The 20,067-nt window shown below is 51.1% G+C and overlaps 1 protein-coding gene across 2 annotated transcripts in view; it reads left to right on the top strand.

The window, feature by feature from the left end:
* Positions 1-20,067, top strand: part of FAM107A (family with sequence similarity 107 member A) — an 850,316-nt gene that overhangs the window by 811,155 nt on the left and 19,094 nt on the right. For both annotated transcript variants that reach the window (XM_086939064.1, XM_086939063.1), the window contains one exon: positions 10,366-10,516. In XM_086939064.1, coding sequence (XP_086795190.1) covers positions 10,366-10,516 — 151 coding nt within the window. The remainder of the gene's footprint in view (positions 1-10,365; positions 10,517-20,067) is intronic.

Below are 20,067 nucleotides of genomic sequence, written 5' to 3'. Positions count from 1 at the left end.
GGGCTGGACTGGCCGGAGCAGGCACCAAGCGTTTTCTTGGTGGGCCAGAAAGGTGGGGGCTGTTTTGGGACCAGTGGGGCCATTTTTTACAAAGGGGGCCGGTTTTGCAGCAGTGCAGCAAGATCGGCCCCCTGTACCAAAAGCTGCTGCAGTGATTTCCACGCGCACCCCGCTCCCCTCCCAGCTGCCGGGACGACTCAATTGCCTTGGTCGGTTTCTGCTCCCAGTCCGGCCCTATTCAGGGATCGAGGGAGGAAGAAATATTTATTGTGCTCATCTTGCAACAAACTTCCAGTCTTATGATTAGGGTTGCCAGCTCATTATATTGATATCCCAGGCTGTACAAAAATAAGCATCACCTAAAGCCTATTTTCAGCACTTATCTGTGCATACTTGGCACACCAAATATAAATAGAAAGCATTTTTAATTGTGTTCTAGGGCTGCCTGAATGATCCATGACTGATAATTAAAGGGAACAAAGACAGAAAAGTCACATTATAATTGAATACATACTTTTTCATTTATAACCCTATTTAGTGTCAAGACAAGGTATTTGCAGGTTCTTTAGGTTTAAAGTATTTTATTGAAGCAGGGTGGGGTAGGACACAAAGGGGCAAGGAACAAATAAACCACAGGAACCGCACATCAATGCGCATTATACAGCAAGTACAGCAATGCAGTTACAATTTTGCAAGAGGCTCCATCCAACTCGGGAGCATAGCTTTCGCACCTGTGGTCACATACAAACAACTAGGGGGGGGGGGGGGGGGGGAGGGAGGGAGGGACGGGATGGGGGGGAGGAAAGAAAATCAGGGGGGGGGGGACCAAGAGAGAACGAAAGAGAAAAGGAAAAGAAAAAGGGGGGAGGGGAAGAGGGGAAGGGAAGAAAGGAGGGGTGAAGGGAGGAGAAGCAACCCCGCTCCAAAAACCTACCTAACCAAACAGAACCCCCAACTACCTAACCCCAACCCACCCCCTGCACTGTGCCAATATCTACAGTCTCCGCTACATGCAACTCTCCGAAAATCCCAGCTATACAGTACCGACCCCACCCAATCAAGCAGGCGGGTCCGGTGGCGGCGTCAGCCTTAACAACCTAAGGTATCTAGGGCAGGTGATCTCCCGAAACTCTGAGCATAACAGGCTGTGAAAGGGCTCCCACAGTTCCCCAAAGGTATCAGTATCCCCCAAGGCTACTAAGGACATCTTCTCCATTCCAAGGACATGCCACAATCTGTGCAGCCAACCAACTACAGAGGGAAGTGTGCTAGTGCGCCAGTGTATGAGAATATTCTGCACCGCTGACCCCAGCGCAATCGCGATCTGTCTACCTCTCTTAGATCTAAGGGGATACATCAGCCCATTCGGCAACCCTAGCAGAACATAGGCCGGGAATCTAGGCAGTTCTATCCCAAAGCATTTGTCCACCTCACCCAAGACCTCTTCCCAGTAAGGAGCCAGTAGGGGACATTCCCATAGTATATGTGTTAGTGTACCAGTATTGCCACAGTTGCGCCAGCACGTCCCTGGTATTGCCCTGTCCATCTCGTGCAGTTTCTCCGGAGTACGGTACCAGTAGGTCGAGATTTTAGTGAAGGTCTCCGTAAGACCCGTGTGGTAGGCCGAGTGACGTGCGCGGAAGGAGATGTGTTCCCATTCTTTATGGCTCAACACGCGCCCGAGCTCTCGCTCCCAACGTTCCCGACCGGGGTTGTGAATGTGAAAGGAGGGGGGCTGCAGCATTTTATACAGGTCTGAGATCAGTTTAGCGTCCGACGTGCGAGTAATTAACCAACGCTCATACGCCGTGATTTCCCGGTGTGCCGCGTCGCGCACTTGGGGTTGTAATGCCCAGTGGCGCGCCTGCATGTATCGCATGCGCTCCGTTTCCGGGAGGCCATAATCCCTCCTCAGGTCCTGGAAGGGGACAACTCCCTCAGGGCAGTACAAGTGATACAGAGTGCAGCAGCGGGCCACCCGCCAGCGCTCATAAGCGCCCTGCTCCATCCCGGGGCCGAAGTCCGGGTTGCCAATGAGTGGCGTAAAGGGAGAGGGGAAGGTGGTAAGCTCGCACCTGGCAGCCACCGAGTCCCACGTCCGGAGCGGGACCCGCGTTACCAGAGACGCATAGAGATTGGGGGGTCGATGGGCCCGCTTCAAGAATGGTACTTCCTGCAGCGTCCTACCCGCCACCGCCTGATCCTGGAACAGCCAGTGCTTATCAGACTCCCACCGGCTCCATTCCACTAGATAGCGGAGCTGAGCAGCCTGGAAATATTTCCGCAAGTCCGGTATCCCCAGCCCCCCGGATTCCGGTGACAGCATAGCGAGGCTTCTCTTGATCCTCGGCCTGCGGCCCTGCCATACAAACCGCGCAATGGCAGTCTGTGTCTCCGCAAGCCACCCCGCGGGGGGCTGGAGCGGCAACGCTCTGAAGAGGTAAAGCACCTGAGGCAGGAGGGTCATCTTCACCGCGGCCACCCTACCCAGTAACGACAGCGTGCCCTTATCCCACCGGCCCAATTCCTCCCTGATTTTCGCGCCCAGAGCCGCGTAATTGGCCGTGACCATCTCCGGGAGGGAGGGCGCCAATAGGATCCCCAAGTACGTGATCCGGTCCCTGGACCAGCTCAGAGGGTAAAGCCTCTGTAGTTCCGCTCTAGTGGCGTTCGTAAGCGAAATGTCAAGGGCGGCCGACTTCCCCAGGTTCACCTTGAAGCCCGCCACGTCGGCGAATAAGTTCAGTTCCTCTACACAGGCCGGCAGCGATCTCCGCGGGTCATCCAGCGTCAGAATGACATCATCCGCGTACAGGCTGATCGCATGATGGAATTCACCCATCTTGACACCGACAATGTCGGGGTTCTGCCTAACCCTCTGAGCAAAAGGCTCCATGTACAGGGCAAAGAGCAAAGGGGAGAGTGGGCACCCCTGTCTCGTACCCCGCTCGATGGGGAAGGGTCGAGAGCTAGCGCCGTTCACCCGGACTACCGCAGAAGGGAACCGGTAACAATTGAAGATCAGATGACGAAACTTCTCCCCAATCCCGAATTTGCTCAGGACCTTCTCTAAGTAGGGCCAGTGCACCCTGTCGAATGCCTTCTCTGCATCTATGGACAGGAGCATCCTCTCCCCAGGGATCCTGGAAGCCTTCTCGAGGATGTGTGTCACCCTCTTTGTGTTATCTACTGTTTGCCTACCGGGCACGAAGCCCGCTTGGTCCGAGTCAACCATGCCCGGGAGGTGCAACGCCAGGCGTGCAGCTAATATACTGGTGAACACTTTCAAATCTGTGTTCAGCAGCGAAATGGGACGGTAGGACCCACAGGCGGACCTGTCCTTACCCGGCTTCGGAATCACGGAAACCGTGGCCTGGAGAAATTCGGAGGGGATGGCTCCCGGCTCTGCGAAGGAGTTGAAAAGGCGGGTCAGTAGAGGCGCCAGTTCCTGACAGAAGGTTTTATAGAACAGCGGGATAAAGCCATCCGGACCCGGGGCCTTGCCCAATTTAAGCCGGGATATCGCCGTGATCACCTCCTCGATACGGATGTCACGCTCCAGATACTGAGCCTGATCCTGAGACAACGACGGGAGCGGGACCGAGTCCAGATAGGCCATCTCAGCCCGGGCCGAAGGGGCCTCCCCGGTGTAGAGGTCAGCATAAAAGCTGCGAAAGACGTCTGCTATTTGCTCATCAGCCGTGACCCTACCACCGGTCGGGTCCACCAGTTCCTTCACTCGGTGCTGCTGGTGTTGCACCCTAAGCTTGTTAGCCAGGAGCCGCCCACACCGGTCGCCCCCTGTGTAATATTTGTGTTTCAGGCGAAGCATCGCATACTCCGCCCGGTCCGTGTCAAGGGCCGCCAGGAGTTTCCGTGCTGCCTTCAGCTGCCTCCACACCCTTGGGGCCCCTGTCCTATGATAAACCTGCTCCAGCTCCCTCACCTGCCGGGTGAGCTCATCTCTCTTGAGCTGTCGGTCCCTATTCTCGGCCGAGGAAATCGCTATAAACTCGCCTCGGAGCACCGCCTTCAGGGCTGCCCACTGTGTCACCCAAGAAGTATCCCCAGTATCATTCATGGTCTGAAAATCCAAAATGGCCGCCCGGATCTGATCCACCACCGACCGCCTGTGCAAAAGCGCGCCCCGGAGCCGCCAGACCCCTCTCGGCCGAACCACCGGGGGCAGAGTGAAAGCGCCCTCCACCGGAGCGTGGTCAGAAAGAGAGAGGACCCCCATGTCCACACCCGAAGCCAAAGGAATCATTGGGCCCGACACAAGGAGATGATCTAGTCGCGCATAAGATCTATGGGCATGTGAGAAGTAAGAGTATGCGCGGGTGGTGGGGTGGAGGTGGCGCCACATGTCATGCAGATCCAGCTCCTCGAGTCGAGTTCGAATCGAGCCCGAAAGCTCACCCAACTGGTGGCGCCGCTGCACAGACCTGTCCATCGCCGCGTTGAAAACCAGGTTCAAATCACCCCCCAACACTATGTGCCTATCAGAGGTGGATGCTATGTCCTCCAGAGCCCTGTGTAAGAATTGGTCCTGATGATCATTGGGGCAGTAGATGGTGCCAACAGTCAGTGCTAAACCCCCCACCTTGATCCTGTACACTAGGAGTCTCCCTTTCTGTTCTGCTACCTTGCACACGACCTCTCCCCTGAACCCCCTAGAAAACAAGATTGCCACCCCTGCCGTCTTGGAGGCGCTAGAGGAGAAGAGCTGCGTGGGGAACTTAGGGGTACGCATCCTCGAGCAGTCCTTAGCCAGCAAATGGGTCTCCTGCAACAGGCAGATATCCGCTTGTGAGTTTTCCAACAAGGATAACACTGCCCGCCTCTTAACCGAATTATTCAGCCCTTTCACATTGAGAGTAAGCACCTTAAGAGCCATCAAGAAGGGGGATCAGTGGAGCACATGTCAAGAGGCAACGCCCCGCAGGCAAACACAGAAGGCACCACTCGAGGCCTCAAAACAGAGCAACTTTGAACCGTCCACTGGCACAGTACAGTCCCCAAACCCCAACCCCCCATAACTAGAAAAACCCCCCTTGTCCCCACACAACCAAATCTACACCACCCCCCACAACTGGCCCCCCCTCTAGGCCCCAGAATCAAAACATCTGCCCGCCTGTCCCAACCCCATTCCCTGCTACTCAAACTTTCCAAAAAAGACATTGTCCCAGTCCGGCCCGAAACGGGCAAGGCTGTGGTAAATCAGTCTAGTGGACGTCCAGCCACCTCCTCCAGCACTCGCCATTCCTCCCAGCCCACCCCCCGGATCCCCGCACCTGCAATAGGAATAAGCTAGAGTAGACTCCCCCAGGAGTGAGTTCAGGCCGTCAGGGCCACTTCGCCGTTCGCCGCCACTCTGGAGGCCTCCTGGATGGCGGCCGCCATGTCCGCCCTGATCATGGGCGAGCCTGGACGCTCTGACGGAGGAGAGGCCCCCCCTCCAGCTTGCTGCCATCCGTCACGAGTGCTTCGCCTCCGCCGCGGAGCCGGGGTATCTGTATCCGATGCTGTGAGGCCCAACACCGCGCAGACATCCTGGAGGGACCGAAGCTGATGTAAAACACCGTTCCATGGAAATATCAGTCGGAAGGGATGTCCCCAAGAGTACTGTGTCCCTCGCTCCCGGAGGAAGTCAGTTGCGATCTTGAATGATTTCCTCTTCTGCAGCGTGACTGTAGATAAGTCCTGAAACAGGGTCACAGGGTGGTCCCGGAATCGGAAAGATTGCTGCCCTCGTGCTTCTCGGAGGATCCGCTCCTTCAAGGGAAAGTCCGGGAGGAAGGCCAGAATGTCCGGGGCGGGCGCTGTAGCTCTGCGGGGGCGACCCACCCGATGTGCTCGGTCTATGCGGATCCGAAAGTCCTCCGACTCTCCCAGGATCGCACGAAAGAGGGCCACCAGATATGCAGTCACGTATTCACCCTCCTCACCGGACGGCACACCGCGGACCCGTATGTTGTTCCGCCTGGACCGATTTTCAAGGTCCTCGGCGTGGGCTTGTAGCTCAATCTGTTGCTCCCGCAGTCGCAGGACCTCCTGCTGCAAATGGGTGATCTCGTCATCCCTGGAGTGACCCGCTTCCTCCACTGTGTTCACACGTTCCCCCAGGGAGTCCATCTCTCTCCTTACTTCGCGGACCACCCCGGCCACCTCACGCTTGAGCGTTTGAAAGTCCTCCCGAAGGGAGCTAAAGAGCGATTCGAGAAAGGATCTCGTCACCGGGGGTTCTCCACTATCTGCTCCCCTGGTCGAGGCCGGGGAGGTCGTGGCGGGTTGGGTTCCTCCGCTGCGTAGGGCGCCGCGTCCCAGCATGTCCGGCAAGGTTCGTTCGCCCCGTCGCTGTCCTCTAGCGTTCGACATTGCAGCTGAGTAGAGGACGTTGAGGCTTACTGTCCAGCAAAGAAAGCAGCTATATGCCAGTCGGGGGCAGCGCCACACAAAGAGCACCAGGAAGGCCGAGCTGCCCGGCCGGAGACCACAAAATGGCCGCTCTGTAATGTCGAGGGGCCAACGCCCAAGATGGAGAACTCCTCTCCGTCTCTAATCCGGGATCCAAAATTCCGGCCAGTGGGCAAAGTCACGGTGCGATGGTCGCCGGGGCCCGAAGCCTCAGGGGGAGATCTGCCCCGGGAGCCCCGTTCCTCTGCTCCGCTCAGACAACTGGCCGGAGCGGCCTCTCCCAGCGGGCCTCTTCAATCCACGGGCTGGCGTAGTGAGACGACGTCGGCTCCGCCTCCGCTCTTCACCTCTGCTCTGCTCCGCTCCGTACAACCGCCGTCGGACAACTCCGAGCCGTTCGCGAAGCCGCTGCTGACCCCCACTCCAACAGTTCATGCACCGCTGCGGGCTTCACACACAGGTGGCTGGGCGCTCCGTCTTGCTCCGAGGGTCGGGAGACTCGTGGCCTCCGGCTCGCACACGGGCCATTCAGCGGGCCCCGACCCGGGCTTCACCGGTCAGAATCTCACCCCCGACGGCGCAAACCGGGCTCAGCAGTCGTTCCACACCTCTACCGTGGGCACCAGGCTCCGTCGCCGCGTGATCCGGGGGGGAATCAGCGGTTACAAGCGGTGCAGGAATTCAGGGGTCCGGGAGCTCTCGGCAAGTGCGACCTCTCAGCCCGCCATCTTGGCCACGCCCCCCTTTGCAGGTTCTTTAAACAATAAATGGCGGCATTTGTCTTTTGGCAACCCTACTTTATATTCCTTTTCATGAAATGCATTCTTACACTATGGCAGTAAATGTAAAATACAAATGTGAGGAATAGGCAGAGTGAGGCACCAGGAGGTACTGGAACCAAACTAAGCCTTAGTAACCAGTTTACAAAGGTATGTAAATATGCAAATATCTTCAAAGACCTGTGAAAAACGTGGGCGTGCCAGAACTAAGACTCCAGACACTGCACAGCCGAGCCCACAGCAGCTCGAGCTGCACCAGCCCAGGTTGAGACACACAAGGGGGGGGGCTGAAGCCCTTTAACCCCTTCACTGCGGCGGCTATTCCGCCGCAGTGCTAAGGGGGTGGGGTGGAAGAGCGGCGGGCGCATGCTGGTGACGGAACCGCTCCGTCACCAGCCACGGTTGCGCTGTGCTTATGACGGAGTGGTTCCGTCACGGCCCCGCCCGCTCAATAGAACGTTCAGCGCAGGTGCGGAATCCGCGCCGCGCAGGCGTTTCGAGCAGGCCGTGACGGAACCGCTCCGTCATCAGCACAGCGCGACCGCGGCTGATGACGGAGTGGTTCCGTCACCAGCAGGGGAGGGGTAAAGCCCTATGGGGGTTACGCGCCTGCAATCACACAACATGCTCTCCATGAGTATGTGTTCCTTTGCCAGGCAGCTCTGATATTGTGCATAGAATCAGCCCTTTCTTGACAGATAAACCTACACGCAGGATGGCACAGCTGGCCCAAAGTCGAACTGACCGGGACAGCACCCTAGGCGTAAAGAAAATTTGGTGTTTGTTGTGGGGGCGAGAGCGTTGCGGTATGATGGCAGAAGGAAGATGGGAGGAGGGCAGGGGGTTGATGTGGTGCTAACAATGACGCTAAGCTACATTAAGGGCTGATTTCAAAAGTCTTTAACAGGACCCGATTGAGACGAAGTGCAATCATAACATTAAGTCAGGCTGCTCTCTGCTGCGCCCCTCAGAATATTGGGTGCCCCGGGCCAGGGCCCAGCTCGGCCATGACCAAGGGCAGCCCTGCAGGATAGTACTTAGCAGTGTATCTCTGCACTAGTTAGAAAGCATGCCTCCAGACCTGTTTCCTGACATTGGCTTTTCATTATCAAACCATTTTATTTGGTGCATAATTATTTGTTCCAAAAAGAAAAAATAAACACATGCTCCCCATAAATATACAGATAATAAACTTAAAGTTTAAATCAAAATTATAAAGATGTACATTGTATTATTACTTCACATAGCTGCACTACAGTAAGCAACAGTAATGTGACAATTCATAGGTTATTACATAGCCTACATAATATATCTTATATATGTAGAACTGTTTCCAACTGATCCCGACAAAAGGGGACAGAAGATGAATGTCTAGACGAGAGCATACCCCACGAAGAATTGTATAATATTAGTTTAAGGTGACATTCTCCATTTATAGCTCAATAAATGTTTCAATATTTTCTCAAATATATAGGTCTTTCTCCCTTCATTAAAAATCTTATCTGGTGATGCGTGGGGCATGTCAATAATCCATTCATCCTCATTTGACGAGGTTATCGTTTTTCATAGTCTCAAAATGATCTTCGCAGTCATCAATGCTCTCCGTAGGGTTCATGGGTGAATCCATTTGATGCGGCGTCTTGGTTAATGCTGAAATGTGTCAAGTTAATGCTGTAACCTTGAAAGTGGTTCTGCAGCGCAACCTAGTGGCAGCAAAAGGGTAGTTCCAGTTTGTGCAAAGTGCATTGTGTAATTTTATTTTATATGCTTTGTTAAAGGATAATTTTAAAATTGTGTTCTGTTCAATGCACTTGATAGTTTAGAATTTGTTCACTGATGTGAAGATAATAATAGCAACTGTTATATAACTCGTACCAAAGCAGCTCTGCAGTTTCATAGCGCTGCAGTGCGAGCCCATAAGAGTTCTGATTACTCGCTTCTTTGACCATTGAAGTATAAACGGATGAGTAAGTCTTACTGGTGGTTGAGCTCCTCACGCAATTGTCACACAAATGCAGACGGCAAACCAGCAGTGCCATTTGTCACAACGTTTTCTGATAGATCTTTTAAAACGGAACAATGTATTTAATTCTTGCATAAACCTTAGAAAATAACCCTTTATATAGAAATGCCTCAACCTGGTGCCAATGGGCCCGATTCACAGAACTAACTAAAAACAAAATCCTAAATTTACTACCATTTTCGTATTCACACAAGGCACTTACTCATTTTGGTATTCACAGAAGTTTGGAGTCCTAACTTTAGGACTCCTAACGTATCGTAAACCTGGAAATGCGTCAGAATGCTACTCCAGGGGATGTGTTGGGGGCGCAACAAGGAGAAATGTTTTCAATTCACCTCGTTTTTTTCATCTTTCTATATGAGCTGTATTCTGCAGCACACACAGAACGAGGAAATCACCTCTTGTGATTGTTTATGTGCAGGAAGGGATACCTTCTTGTACATAAATAATCACAAGACATGCAGGAAGGTGTCCCTTCCTGCACATAAACAATCATTGAATAAAAATAACGTGTTTTAACTTCTAAGAAGTTTCAAAAAGACATTTCAGATTGTTTTTGTGCAGGAAGGGACGCCTTCCTGCACATAAACAATCATCCCCATGACGCAGGCACCCTTACATTATTGTGCAAGGGTGCCTGTATCTGCGCATCGCAGAAATATTTGCCCCAATGCAGGTGATAGCAAAGGGATCCTTTATATCGTTAGAGATATGACTCCCCCTGTGCTGCGGAATTAACGCAGCACTGCGCAGCCAAATGTCTTGCGGCACTGCGCTATGTTAACCCCTTCGGTCCTCATGACCGAGCGTTTTCGTCATAAGCGCCGGTTGCGCTGTGCTTATGACGGAACCATTCCGTCATGGCCCCGCCCGCTCAATAGAACCTTCAGCACAGCGCGAAAATTCGCACCGCGCTGAAGGTGTTAATTCCTTGTACATTAGGCCCAATGAATGTTATACTAAAAAATGTTTGGATCGTGAAAAACGGAATCCTCTCTGGAGGAATAAAGTTGCGCAGTTATTGTACTTTCCTCAAATTTTGCTTTCAGGTACTTGATTCTTTGTTCATGTAACTCAACTTGAAATAACGTGACAGTAAGACTGATGCCCAATTGTGACATGACATCAATTTTGTTCTTCTCGCAGAGGCCTGGGACTTGATAGCAAGCCGGAGCTGCAGCGAGTGTTAGAACACAGGCGGCGGGATCAAATGATTCGACAGAAAAAGGAGGAGACAAAACCACTGCCATCCCCCTTTGAACAGGAGCTCCAGAGGAGGCACCAGAGACTCGACCAGGTACTTCCGGGTCTGGTAATGAATGAGTAACCTAGTCTGTGTCATGCTCCTGTCTTTGATCTACTGCCCTCCTACCTGTCCCACCCATTGTTGACCAACCATGGCCTTGATGAATAGAAATGATCCTGCTGTGCAATAGGGAGTCTTGTTTCATATGCATTAAAACATAGGGCCTGGTTGAGAGTTTGGAAAGTGTGTTATATTGTAATGTACTTATAATTAGGCGGATGGAATATTTCGTGCATTTGTGACGGAGTAACCTGTCCGCCATACTCTAAAACGGGCCCTAGGTTTTTTTTTTATATGTTGTTGTGCATTAGCTGGTAGTAACATTGCTAATTTACAGCATTTCATCCACGTTTGAAAATATTAGAGTAATTTGCAACTATCCTCAGAATTGACCAGAATTGCAGTTACAATAAGTCCCCTAGAAAAACTTCCCAAATTTACTAAAACTGGAGGTAGTATAGTAAATTCGACTTCCCAGCACCCAAGAAAAAAACGTTGCCGTCCTGAGGGCACAGCAGAAGGCAAACTGATGCAGTCAAGCTGTATAGTTGGGTACTTTACAATCTGAAAAATATCATTTTTGAAATTATATTTTACCCCTTGTTTTATTCTGCATAAAGTTGTGCTGTTTGATTTTCCACTAAAGACAGCATTTGACGTGGAGGCTTACTTCTAATATCGTTTTAGTGTTGCTTAATTATTTACATATTCAATGCTACACACCTATAAACATGACTCATACTCACTAGTCTTTAATAATAACACAAAAAAAGCATGCTCTGCCAAGTAGGTGCTTCATGTTGAAGGTTCCTACGAATCTTTCCTACAGTAGGAGAAACAGCAATGAGGCACTGAAACTTTCATTCTGTATGGTACCATTGACCTATGTCTTAAACAACTACTCATGCGATTTCCATTGGGTAGACTAGAAATATTTAAAAATGAATGTATTTGTTAAAAAGCTCTATGTTTAGACAGAAAAGTCCTTTGCATGGTGATGGATGTGCAGCCCTCCCCAGAGTGCCCCAACTTTACTGATGTCTGAAGTGCTAACACTGATTTTTGTTCTTATGGGTGAACATGGATGATGTGTGTGCGTAATGACATAGGTCTATCTCAAGGATTGCAGTTTTGTTGGACCGGAAGGGGCACCTAAACAGCTACACTCAAAGTGGTAAAAGGCTATTGTCTTTATTAGGAGTCTGGCAGCATGAGCGCAGTGGTGGCAGTATACCGTGTAGTGATCGGTAGGAGTGAACATGACCTTATTACCTGTCTCAGTGGCGGAAGGCATACAGGTTTGCTATTTAAAGTTCTGCTGCTGTGTGTTTAACTCACTATTAGCCTACATCAGTTTGGTGTGTTGTGCTGCACCCTCCATGTATGGTATATATGTGTTGGGGGTATGTGTACCTGTGAGTGACACAAAAAGGGATAATGCGATGCTGTGCAATTCATTTGTATTATTTGCATGTGTTGGGTGTATGTATGCCTGTGAATGGTCCAACACATAAAGGATATATGCTGTGCAGCACATGTATGCTATGTGCATATGCTGGATATATGTGTGCTTGTGAATGGCACAATACATGGCAATCTCTGGTTTTCCCTTTGAGAGACCCAGGGCATAACGGAGGAATATGACTGGGTATTGGAATTCCCAGATACATTTATGTATTGCTGCATTCCTTAAGCTGGATCGAACACATTGGAAGAAGGGAGTACCAGCCTCTATAGTACAATTCACATGTTGCTCTTTGATTCAGAGAGAGGGAGGTCACTGGAAAGGGGGTTGAGCGCATCTCAAGAAGGAGATGTGGCTGATAAGAGAATTATAAATACCAGGGCTGAGGCCCTGGATTATCCTTTTGGTACACATATCACAGTGGCTGACATCCAGGTGTGAACCTCTGGCCACTCCATGGCCAGTGTTGTGGGGCTATCAGATTTGGAGTGTCTCCCCCTCTGACAGACTGCTTTCCGAACGAAGGGCAGCGGAAGAGGCGAGGGCACTTCCAAGGGAAGCAGAGCTGCAACATAAACTTCAATGTCTCTGTCTCTAAATCGCATTTGGTGTCTGGAAATGGCCTATGCAAGGAGCAGAAGCTCTGCAAGACTTCTACCTGTGACCTTTGTCACCAGGACTGAGGGACAAGGCATGCCAGTCTACCAGTCGGAAAAGGAGAGCGCTGGAGGGAGTGCGGTTCAGGGGGTAATCCTGCTGATTGGGTTCTGGTAGTAAGGTGTGATGAAGTGGCTGCTACACAGATCTGGTCATTGCCTGTGCGCGGGGAAATGTTGGCGATCTCGTGTGCCAGGTGGAGCCACAGTGAGAGATGCTGCAGCTCGATCAGCCCATAGCCCATCTTAGGAGCTATGTCAGCGACATTGTATGCTAGGTGGAGACTCATAAGATTGCTGCTGTCCTGACTGATGACCAGCACAAAGGAGCACTGCAACTCCTCGTCTCAATTTCCTCCAACTTGTGGGGAAGACCCCAGGAAGACTCAAAAAAACGTACTGGCATCAGATGAGCATCAAGTACCCTCCCCCCTCCCCCCCCCCCCCCCCCCGGCTGCTGCCTCCGCAAGACTACGTGTGAGGAACTCAAGGACACAAGAGGTTATCGCGGGGAACACGAAGGACTCTCCTAGGACGGGAATACATGCGGTAGCGACTTGGCTCATCGAAGTAAGTTTTGAGTCAGTGTACGGTTGCGGTTGTGAAATTTAGCGGGTTTTGCGACACGGTCACTGATCATATACATTTTGTTATGTACAACAAACAGCATATCTTCGTCTTGGTTTGACAGGCAATTCTAGCATCACTTTATGATTTGTAAAGTAAGTGCTCTGGTTTATTAAACTTTGCTTGTTTGACGTTTTCGCTCATGATGTGGCATGAGGCGGAACATTAACTTTTATATTCGCTTAATTTATAGCAATATTCACTACATCGGAAGTTGAGGTCCATTCCCTACCAGTCTATTTGCCATTTTTAGTTGGTTGTTGTCACCCAGGGCAGGGTTGTGTAACTTAATTAAACAGCACCATGGAACACAGTTATTCGAGACAGTGTACACTCTTGGACAGCACAGAACCATTTGTATAAAGATGGCAATGGAGGACTTATATTATTTTCTAAGATATCTCGTAAGGTGGAGGCACTGACCTTGGAATAACAAAATGAATTTAAAGCATGAATCTATGTATTACTCTTCGGAGGAAGGGTATACATCTGAGAAGCGCTCATGCATTTATATTGATTTATTTGATATAATATGGTGAAACCTATGTATTAATTGTTCATTGTAGAGTTCCCCTGCCAAAGGGATTCCTGAAATGCATTTGAAACACGGCACAGAAAAAACCTCATATTAAAGGCATAATGTCCAAGGAAGCAATACAAATTATGCACAGCACAGAGGACACATGTGAAGTGTCAACAAGCACATGGTTACTGTTGTTTTTTTTAAATTTCTTAATAGTATTGAGCACATGGTTGCAATGTACATACATTGACTAATGCATTAGGCATAAAATGGTTAAATATTGAATTTGTGATTTGACTTTTTCCAAGTATTTTTGCACCATATGGGCAAGCGTAGTGCACCTTGTTGTGTGTGATAGGATCTGCACACATCCATATTTAGATAATTTGAACCTGACAAGAGCGGGTCAGGAACCAAGGTGGCACACAACAGACATTATTGAACTGTATATTTCTTTCATCACTCTTAAAACACAATAGTTAGCATTTTCTTGTGCCAACCATTTGGTGCCCATGGGCTGTATCGTGGGTCACGTGACTAGGTGTGGCTGGCAGTCATTGTGTGTTGCTCCCTGACAGTGAGGCAAAGGGAAATATGTGTTGGCTGGGTGGGCCATCTCTGAATTTCATAGACTGTCACCTACCACATTTTCACATCACAAAGACTCCTCCTCACCACACTCACAAACAGTTTCACACTAGTGTATTTATCCCCCAGACAAGTAGAGCAGGTGGGTGGGAAACTCCAGACACCTCTGTAGGGGGAGTGCTCTAGAAGCTTCTCCCACTTCAAAATGGACACCAAGTATAAGTAGTGGATCTCAGACCAAACTCCTCAGTCTACATCTGCACCTGTGGAAGACTCAGAGGAAGGACTGCTGTGCTTCTCTGCTGCAAGAAGAACTGCTGTTCTGCTTCCTGAGAGAGAACGGAACCTGTATCTTGAACCCAGGGCCACTAGAGTGACTCCAAAAGCTAGTTAGTTGGTTGGCGTCCTGAGCAGAAAATGCTCCAACCATCTTGAACCCTGCACCTTGTAAAGTAGTGGGCGCTAGGCTCACATTCTTAGGAAATAAAGCATGCAGACAGTGTGTATGGTACTGGCAACTGGACCAGGGCACGTGCGCCTGAACCCTTTTATTAGCAGGGTCACCTAACCAGTGACAGCAGTGATGGTTGGGCGTAAAGTGTATTACATCATTCTCCAGAACACTAGGACGTGCCGAACAGAACACTATACTGCTCCCAAAATTTGTTGGATAAGAAACCAAACAAGAGTCCAAACTGTGGGGGGAAACAACAATACTCAGCACCAATTGAGTCTCTTCAGGCCATCTGCCAGGCAGTGCTGGATCTCTGTCAGTGGGTTTTACTCTACGTTGGCGATGTAGTTCAGACTGGCTTGGGCTCACTGTGGTGGAGATTATTTACATAGTTCAACATGGGTGCTCACGGAGCGATTGTGAAGTCCTCTTTGGAGATCGTCTCGGAGGCGCTCAGGCTCCAGTGGATTATGCAAACACAACAGGTGATGGACCGAATGTGGATCAATATCACACACTCACCCCAGTCCAAAGATCTGGGCCCAAATCCATCGTTTTTTTGCACTCCACACCACCCTGGGTTAGACAATGGCGATATGCAAATCAGCTCTGACCCTGTGCCCCATGGGAACAGTCCAGTCCGAACTACAAAAGCCATGTCCTTCCCAGAACGGAATCAAGCATCCGAGGACCGGACCGGTTTCGAGGTAACACCTCTCATCAGCCCGGCTAGCTTGACTCCAGTGGTGTGGAGTGCCTGGGACCCACGTCTGGGCATCCCCAGCGCACTTAGGGCGGAATATGCAAACACAACAGGTGATGGACCGAATGTGGATCAATGTCACACACTCACCCCAGTCCAAAGATCTAGGCCCAAATCCATCGTTTTTTTGCACTCCACACCACCCTGGGTTAGACAATGGCGATATGCAAATCAGCTCTTACCCTGTGCCCCATGGAAACAGTCCAGTCCGAACTACAAAAGCCATGTCCTTCCCAGAACGGAATCAAGCATCCGAGGACCGGACCGGTTTCGAGGTAACACCTCTCATCAGCCCGGCTAGCTTGACTCCAGTGGTGTGGAGTGCCTGGGACCCACGTCTGGGCATCCCCAACGCACTTAGGGCGGAATATGCAAACACAACAGGTGATGGACCGAATGTGGATCAATGTCACATACTCACCCCAGTCCAAAGATCTGGGCCCAGATCCATCGTTTTTTTGCACTCCACACCACCCTGGGTTAGACAATGGCGATATGCAAATCAGCTCTGACCCTGTGCCCCATGGGAACAGTCCAGTCCGAACTACAAAAGCCATGTCCTTCCCAGAACGGGATCAAGCATCCGAGGACCAGATCTTCGGACTGGGTTGAATGTGTGACATTGATCCACATTCCGTCCATCACCTGTTTTGTTTGCAGGCTCCAGTGAATGGCACACCTGCAGAGACTGCCGATGACCTTGACGAAGTGGGATGAAGTGGGAGTATTCCCTGCAGGCAATGATGATTCCCAATGCCCACTGGTAGAGCAGCTATAGACTTGCCTGGCCAGCCTAGTTCCTCACTCACAGGAGTCTCCTTGAGGCCCTTTCGGCCTGGCTGCCACGGTCCATGTAGGCTGTGCAGGTGTCTCGTAGGTTGCGCGAAGGTGTCACTGAGGAACTGCCAACAGGACCACAGCTAAGTCACTCTTGCAGCCCCAACGGGTGGTGTCTCAGGGTCTGTGTGCTCAGGCCATCAGGACTCAGGTTTACATGCCTTCATTCGACAGTCTCTGGGTCACCAGTCTCCGGCCCGACCTTCATGCCATCCGGTGTTTGTCGTGGAGTTACTGCAGACGCATCTCTTGTCGAGATATCCCTCTCACCTGAATTCTCTTGAGGCCCTTGCCCCTGGATTGCAGAGGGACCGCGCGGGCTGAGCGGGGCCTCTCGTAGGACGTGCTGAGGGGTCACGGCGGAACTCCCAACAGGGTCACAGCCAAGCCTTGTGCAACCCCAAGGGTGGATTATCCTTTGGTTGGGTATGCTCCTTTCAGCGGGACCCAGGTTCACGGGGGCTCACAGAAGACCTCTGGGTGGTCAGCCTCTCACTGCGCCAGTTATGCCTTGTGGATCTCTGGAATGTTCAGGCCTTTGGATCCACTCTGATGGTGCAATGCTCCTTCGGATGTGCTGTTGATGTACCTGGTAATATGCTGATTACCTTCTTACACTTGGGCTACCGGTGGCGATGTCTTGCTTAGAGGGAGGAGGACTGGAAGAACTTTGTGGCCACTTGCTGTTATCTTTTGGTAAGTGCATTTGCTGGCCGGGATGCCATCAATGCCAAGCAGCTGCTGACGGGTGACTGGACCGGTTGCACTGTGAAGCTTGGGGCCTGGATGCAGATCATGCTTGCTGGTGGCTTACTGTTGGTCCTCCCATGAAGCTGTCTCCAGTGACGTCTCTGCACCCCAGTGGCTGGCTTGCGTTGGTGGATACCTTCTCTGGTGCCGGCACGAGTCCTCAGTCCCAGCACTCCCTTTTCTCTTGCGCACCTGTGGTAATTGTTCATCCGGTGGCATTGTGCCACTCTCTTCTCTTCCTTCTTGATGTGGCGTCCTGCCATGCTCTTCCTTACTTCTGACGAGGTTCCTCACTCTGATGTGGCGTTATGTCACATGTCTCATGTTCACTCCACATGGACATCTCGCTTGTCGCATCTGGGTCTCTTTTTTTTGTTTTCCACAGACAGCTCGCAAGTCTGTCCTGTCAGTAGGACATGCTTATACTCCTTGTTTGCAGGCCCCATCTCCTCCTCAGGGATTTTCGCGGTGCTACTCTACCTGGATGGCGGGTCACCTACTTTGCTCGAGGGCATAGTGCTTGCACCTTGAACCTGCACTGCTGCGGTGCTTGCTCCTGCCTCCATTCAGGCATGCTTGGCAGGATTGGTCACTTCATATGACGTGCTCAATGCTGGGCCAACACTGGCCATTCTGTGTTGCGGGTGGCCGGTAGTGTAACCTTTTTGTGTTCAGCATTGCTTCCTTTCTGCAGAGAGTTCCCTCTCTCCTGGGCACCTGTCCATGCTGACAAGCTTCTGGGTGCAGGCTTTGCACACCTTTGACTTTGGCGCTCTTGGTCCTTCATGGGGCCTCTGGTGCTTGGTGTGCCCATTTTCTAGCTTGTGGTGGTGCCTGTTCACAAATGGGAGCATGCAGTGCACTATTCTCACTTGTGGTGAAGTCAAACAGCCACTGGGAGGGTGGGTGCTCAACAAATCTCTTTCTTGTACTTTTTGTGGCACTTGCTTGGTGCTCTCTCCCTCAGCAGGGGTTCAGTCTCTCACCCTTTAGCCCACTAGGCAGTCCAGGGGGGGTGTGCTGTGCTCTCTTCCACCAGTCTTTTTGCTGTGGCTGCTTGGGGCTTGCAGTCTCATGGGGCTTTGCTGCTTGGCTGCTCATGGCAACACTGGACTCTCTCGCCACAGCCCTGCAGCTCCTCTGAACTGCCACTGCAGGACTCATCCTTGACTCAGGACCTCGCATTGCAGCACTTCGGAACTGCTGCTGCACGACCCATCCTTGAAGCGAGACCTCACAATGCTCCACAACAAGGATTTACCGTACTTAGTTCACTGGCTTAACTTGGCTCCTGAATCTGGTCCATGCTTCATCACAGTGGCCTGATCTTGTGACTTTGTCCTGGTCTGGTGCATGAGATATCCACAATTGGTGCGTTGTACGTTTAAGCACTCTATTTTACCTAAATCTTTAAAATTGCATATCTCTGGCTCTACTAATTGGGTTTTTGTTGTTTTGGTGTCATATAATTTAGTACATTTTACTCTATGTTTCTGAATTGGTGTGGGATTTTTCATGTGTTGTGTTTTCACTTTATTACCATTTGTGTGCTGAATAAATACTTTACACATTGCCTCTAAGTTAAGCCTGACTGCTTTTGTGTCAAGCTACCAGAGGGTTAAACACAGGTTAATTTCGAATTTGCTTCTGTTTCACCTTGACAAGATTTGTGATTGCTGCTTGAGTAAAGTTTTTCCGCCCCGTCAACCAGTAACCCAATTTTCTACACCACCTATTGCTTCTTTAGTTCGGTTGATGGATCCTGGACTGCCATTCAAATGCCTCAGCCCCAGCAAACCGGAGGCTGCATACTACTAAGTCCACAGATGATCTGCACCACTCCCTCCACAACTATTGCAGATTCGATAGCATGTGCTAATGGCCACATACACATGCTCATCTGTGGCAGAGTGCAGACATGCAAGCTACCTCTGCTGCATTCCTTCTTCTCGCGCCTCTCTCCTCTTCCAGGTTCCATTTATTAGTTTGTCTTATTTTCGTCTCAAGTAATTTCGACCAACTATCTACACATCGAAAATCTCTCAAAATGCAATAAAATCACTTCATTATATGGGGTGTCCTAAGGCACAAGGACATAGTTGTTTTTCCAAAATTTCTTTTTAGGTCAGGCCTTTGAGAAAGCTTTCTTTGCCTGTCTTGCCACATTATTGTTTTTCTGAAAACAATACACATTGACGGTCTTTTCAATCAATCAATCAGAGCATTTATATAGCGCACTACTCACCCAGAGGGTCTCAAGGCGCTAGGGGAGGGGGGTCCGCTACTGCTCGAACAGCCAGGTCTTGAGCTGCTTCCTGAAGGCGAGGTGGTCCTGGGTCAGGCGGAGGTGGGTCGGGAGGGAGTTCCAAGTCTTAGCAGCGAGGTAGGAGAAGGACCGTCCCCCTGTGGTGGCTCTTCGGATTCGGGGGACGGCGGCGAGGGCGTGGGCGGTCGATCGAAGCTGGCGTTTGGGAGCGTAGAAGTTGAGGCGGCTGTTGAGGTATCCTGGTCCTTGGTTGTGTAGGGCTTTGTGAGCGTGGGTGAGGAGACGGAAGGTGATTCTCTTGTTGACCGGGAGCCAGTGCAGGTCTCTCAGGTGTTCGGGGATGTGGCTGCGACGGGGGATGTCCAGGATGAGTCGTGCTGAGGCGTTCTGGATCCGCTGAAGTCTCTTCTGGAGTTTGGCGGTGGTTCCTGCATAGAGGGAGTTGCCGTAGTCCAGACGGCTGGTGACGAGGGCCTGAGTGACCGTCTTCCTGGTCTCGGTGGGGATCCACCGGAAGATCTTGCGTAGCATGCGCAGGGTGTTGAAGCACGACGAGGAGACGGCGTTGACTTGTCTGGTCATGGAGAGGGAGGAGTCCAGAATGAAGCCTAGG

The sequence above is a fragment of the Lissotriton vulgaris genome, chromosome 9 (assembly GCF_964263255.1).
Source record: "Lissotriton vulgaris chromosome 9, aLisVul1.2, whole genome shotgun sequence".
NCBI classification, from domain to species: Eukaryota; Metazoa; Chordata; class Amphibia; order Caudata; family Salamandridae; genus Lissotriton; species Lissotriton vulgaris.
This window is presented reverse-complemented; position numbering and strand designations above follow the sequence as displayed.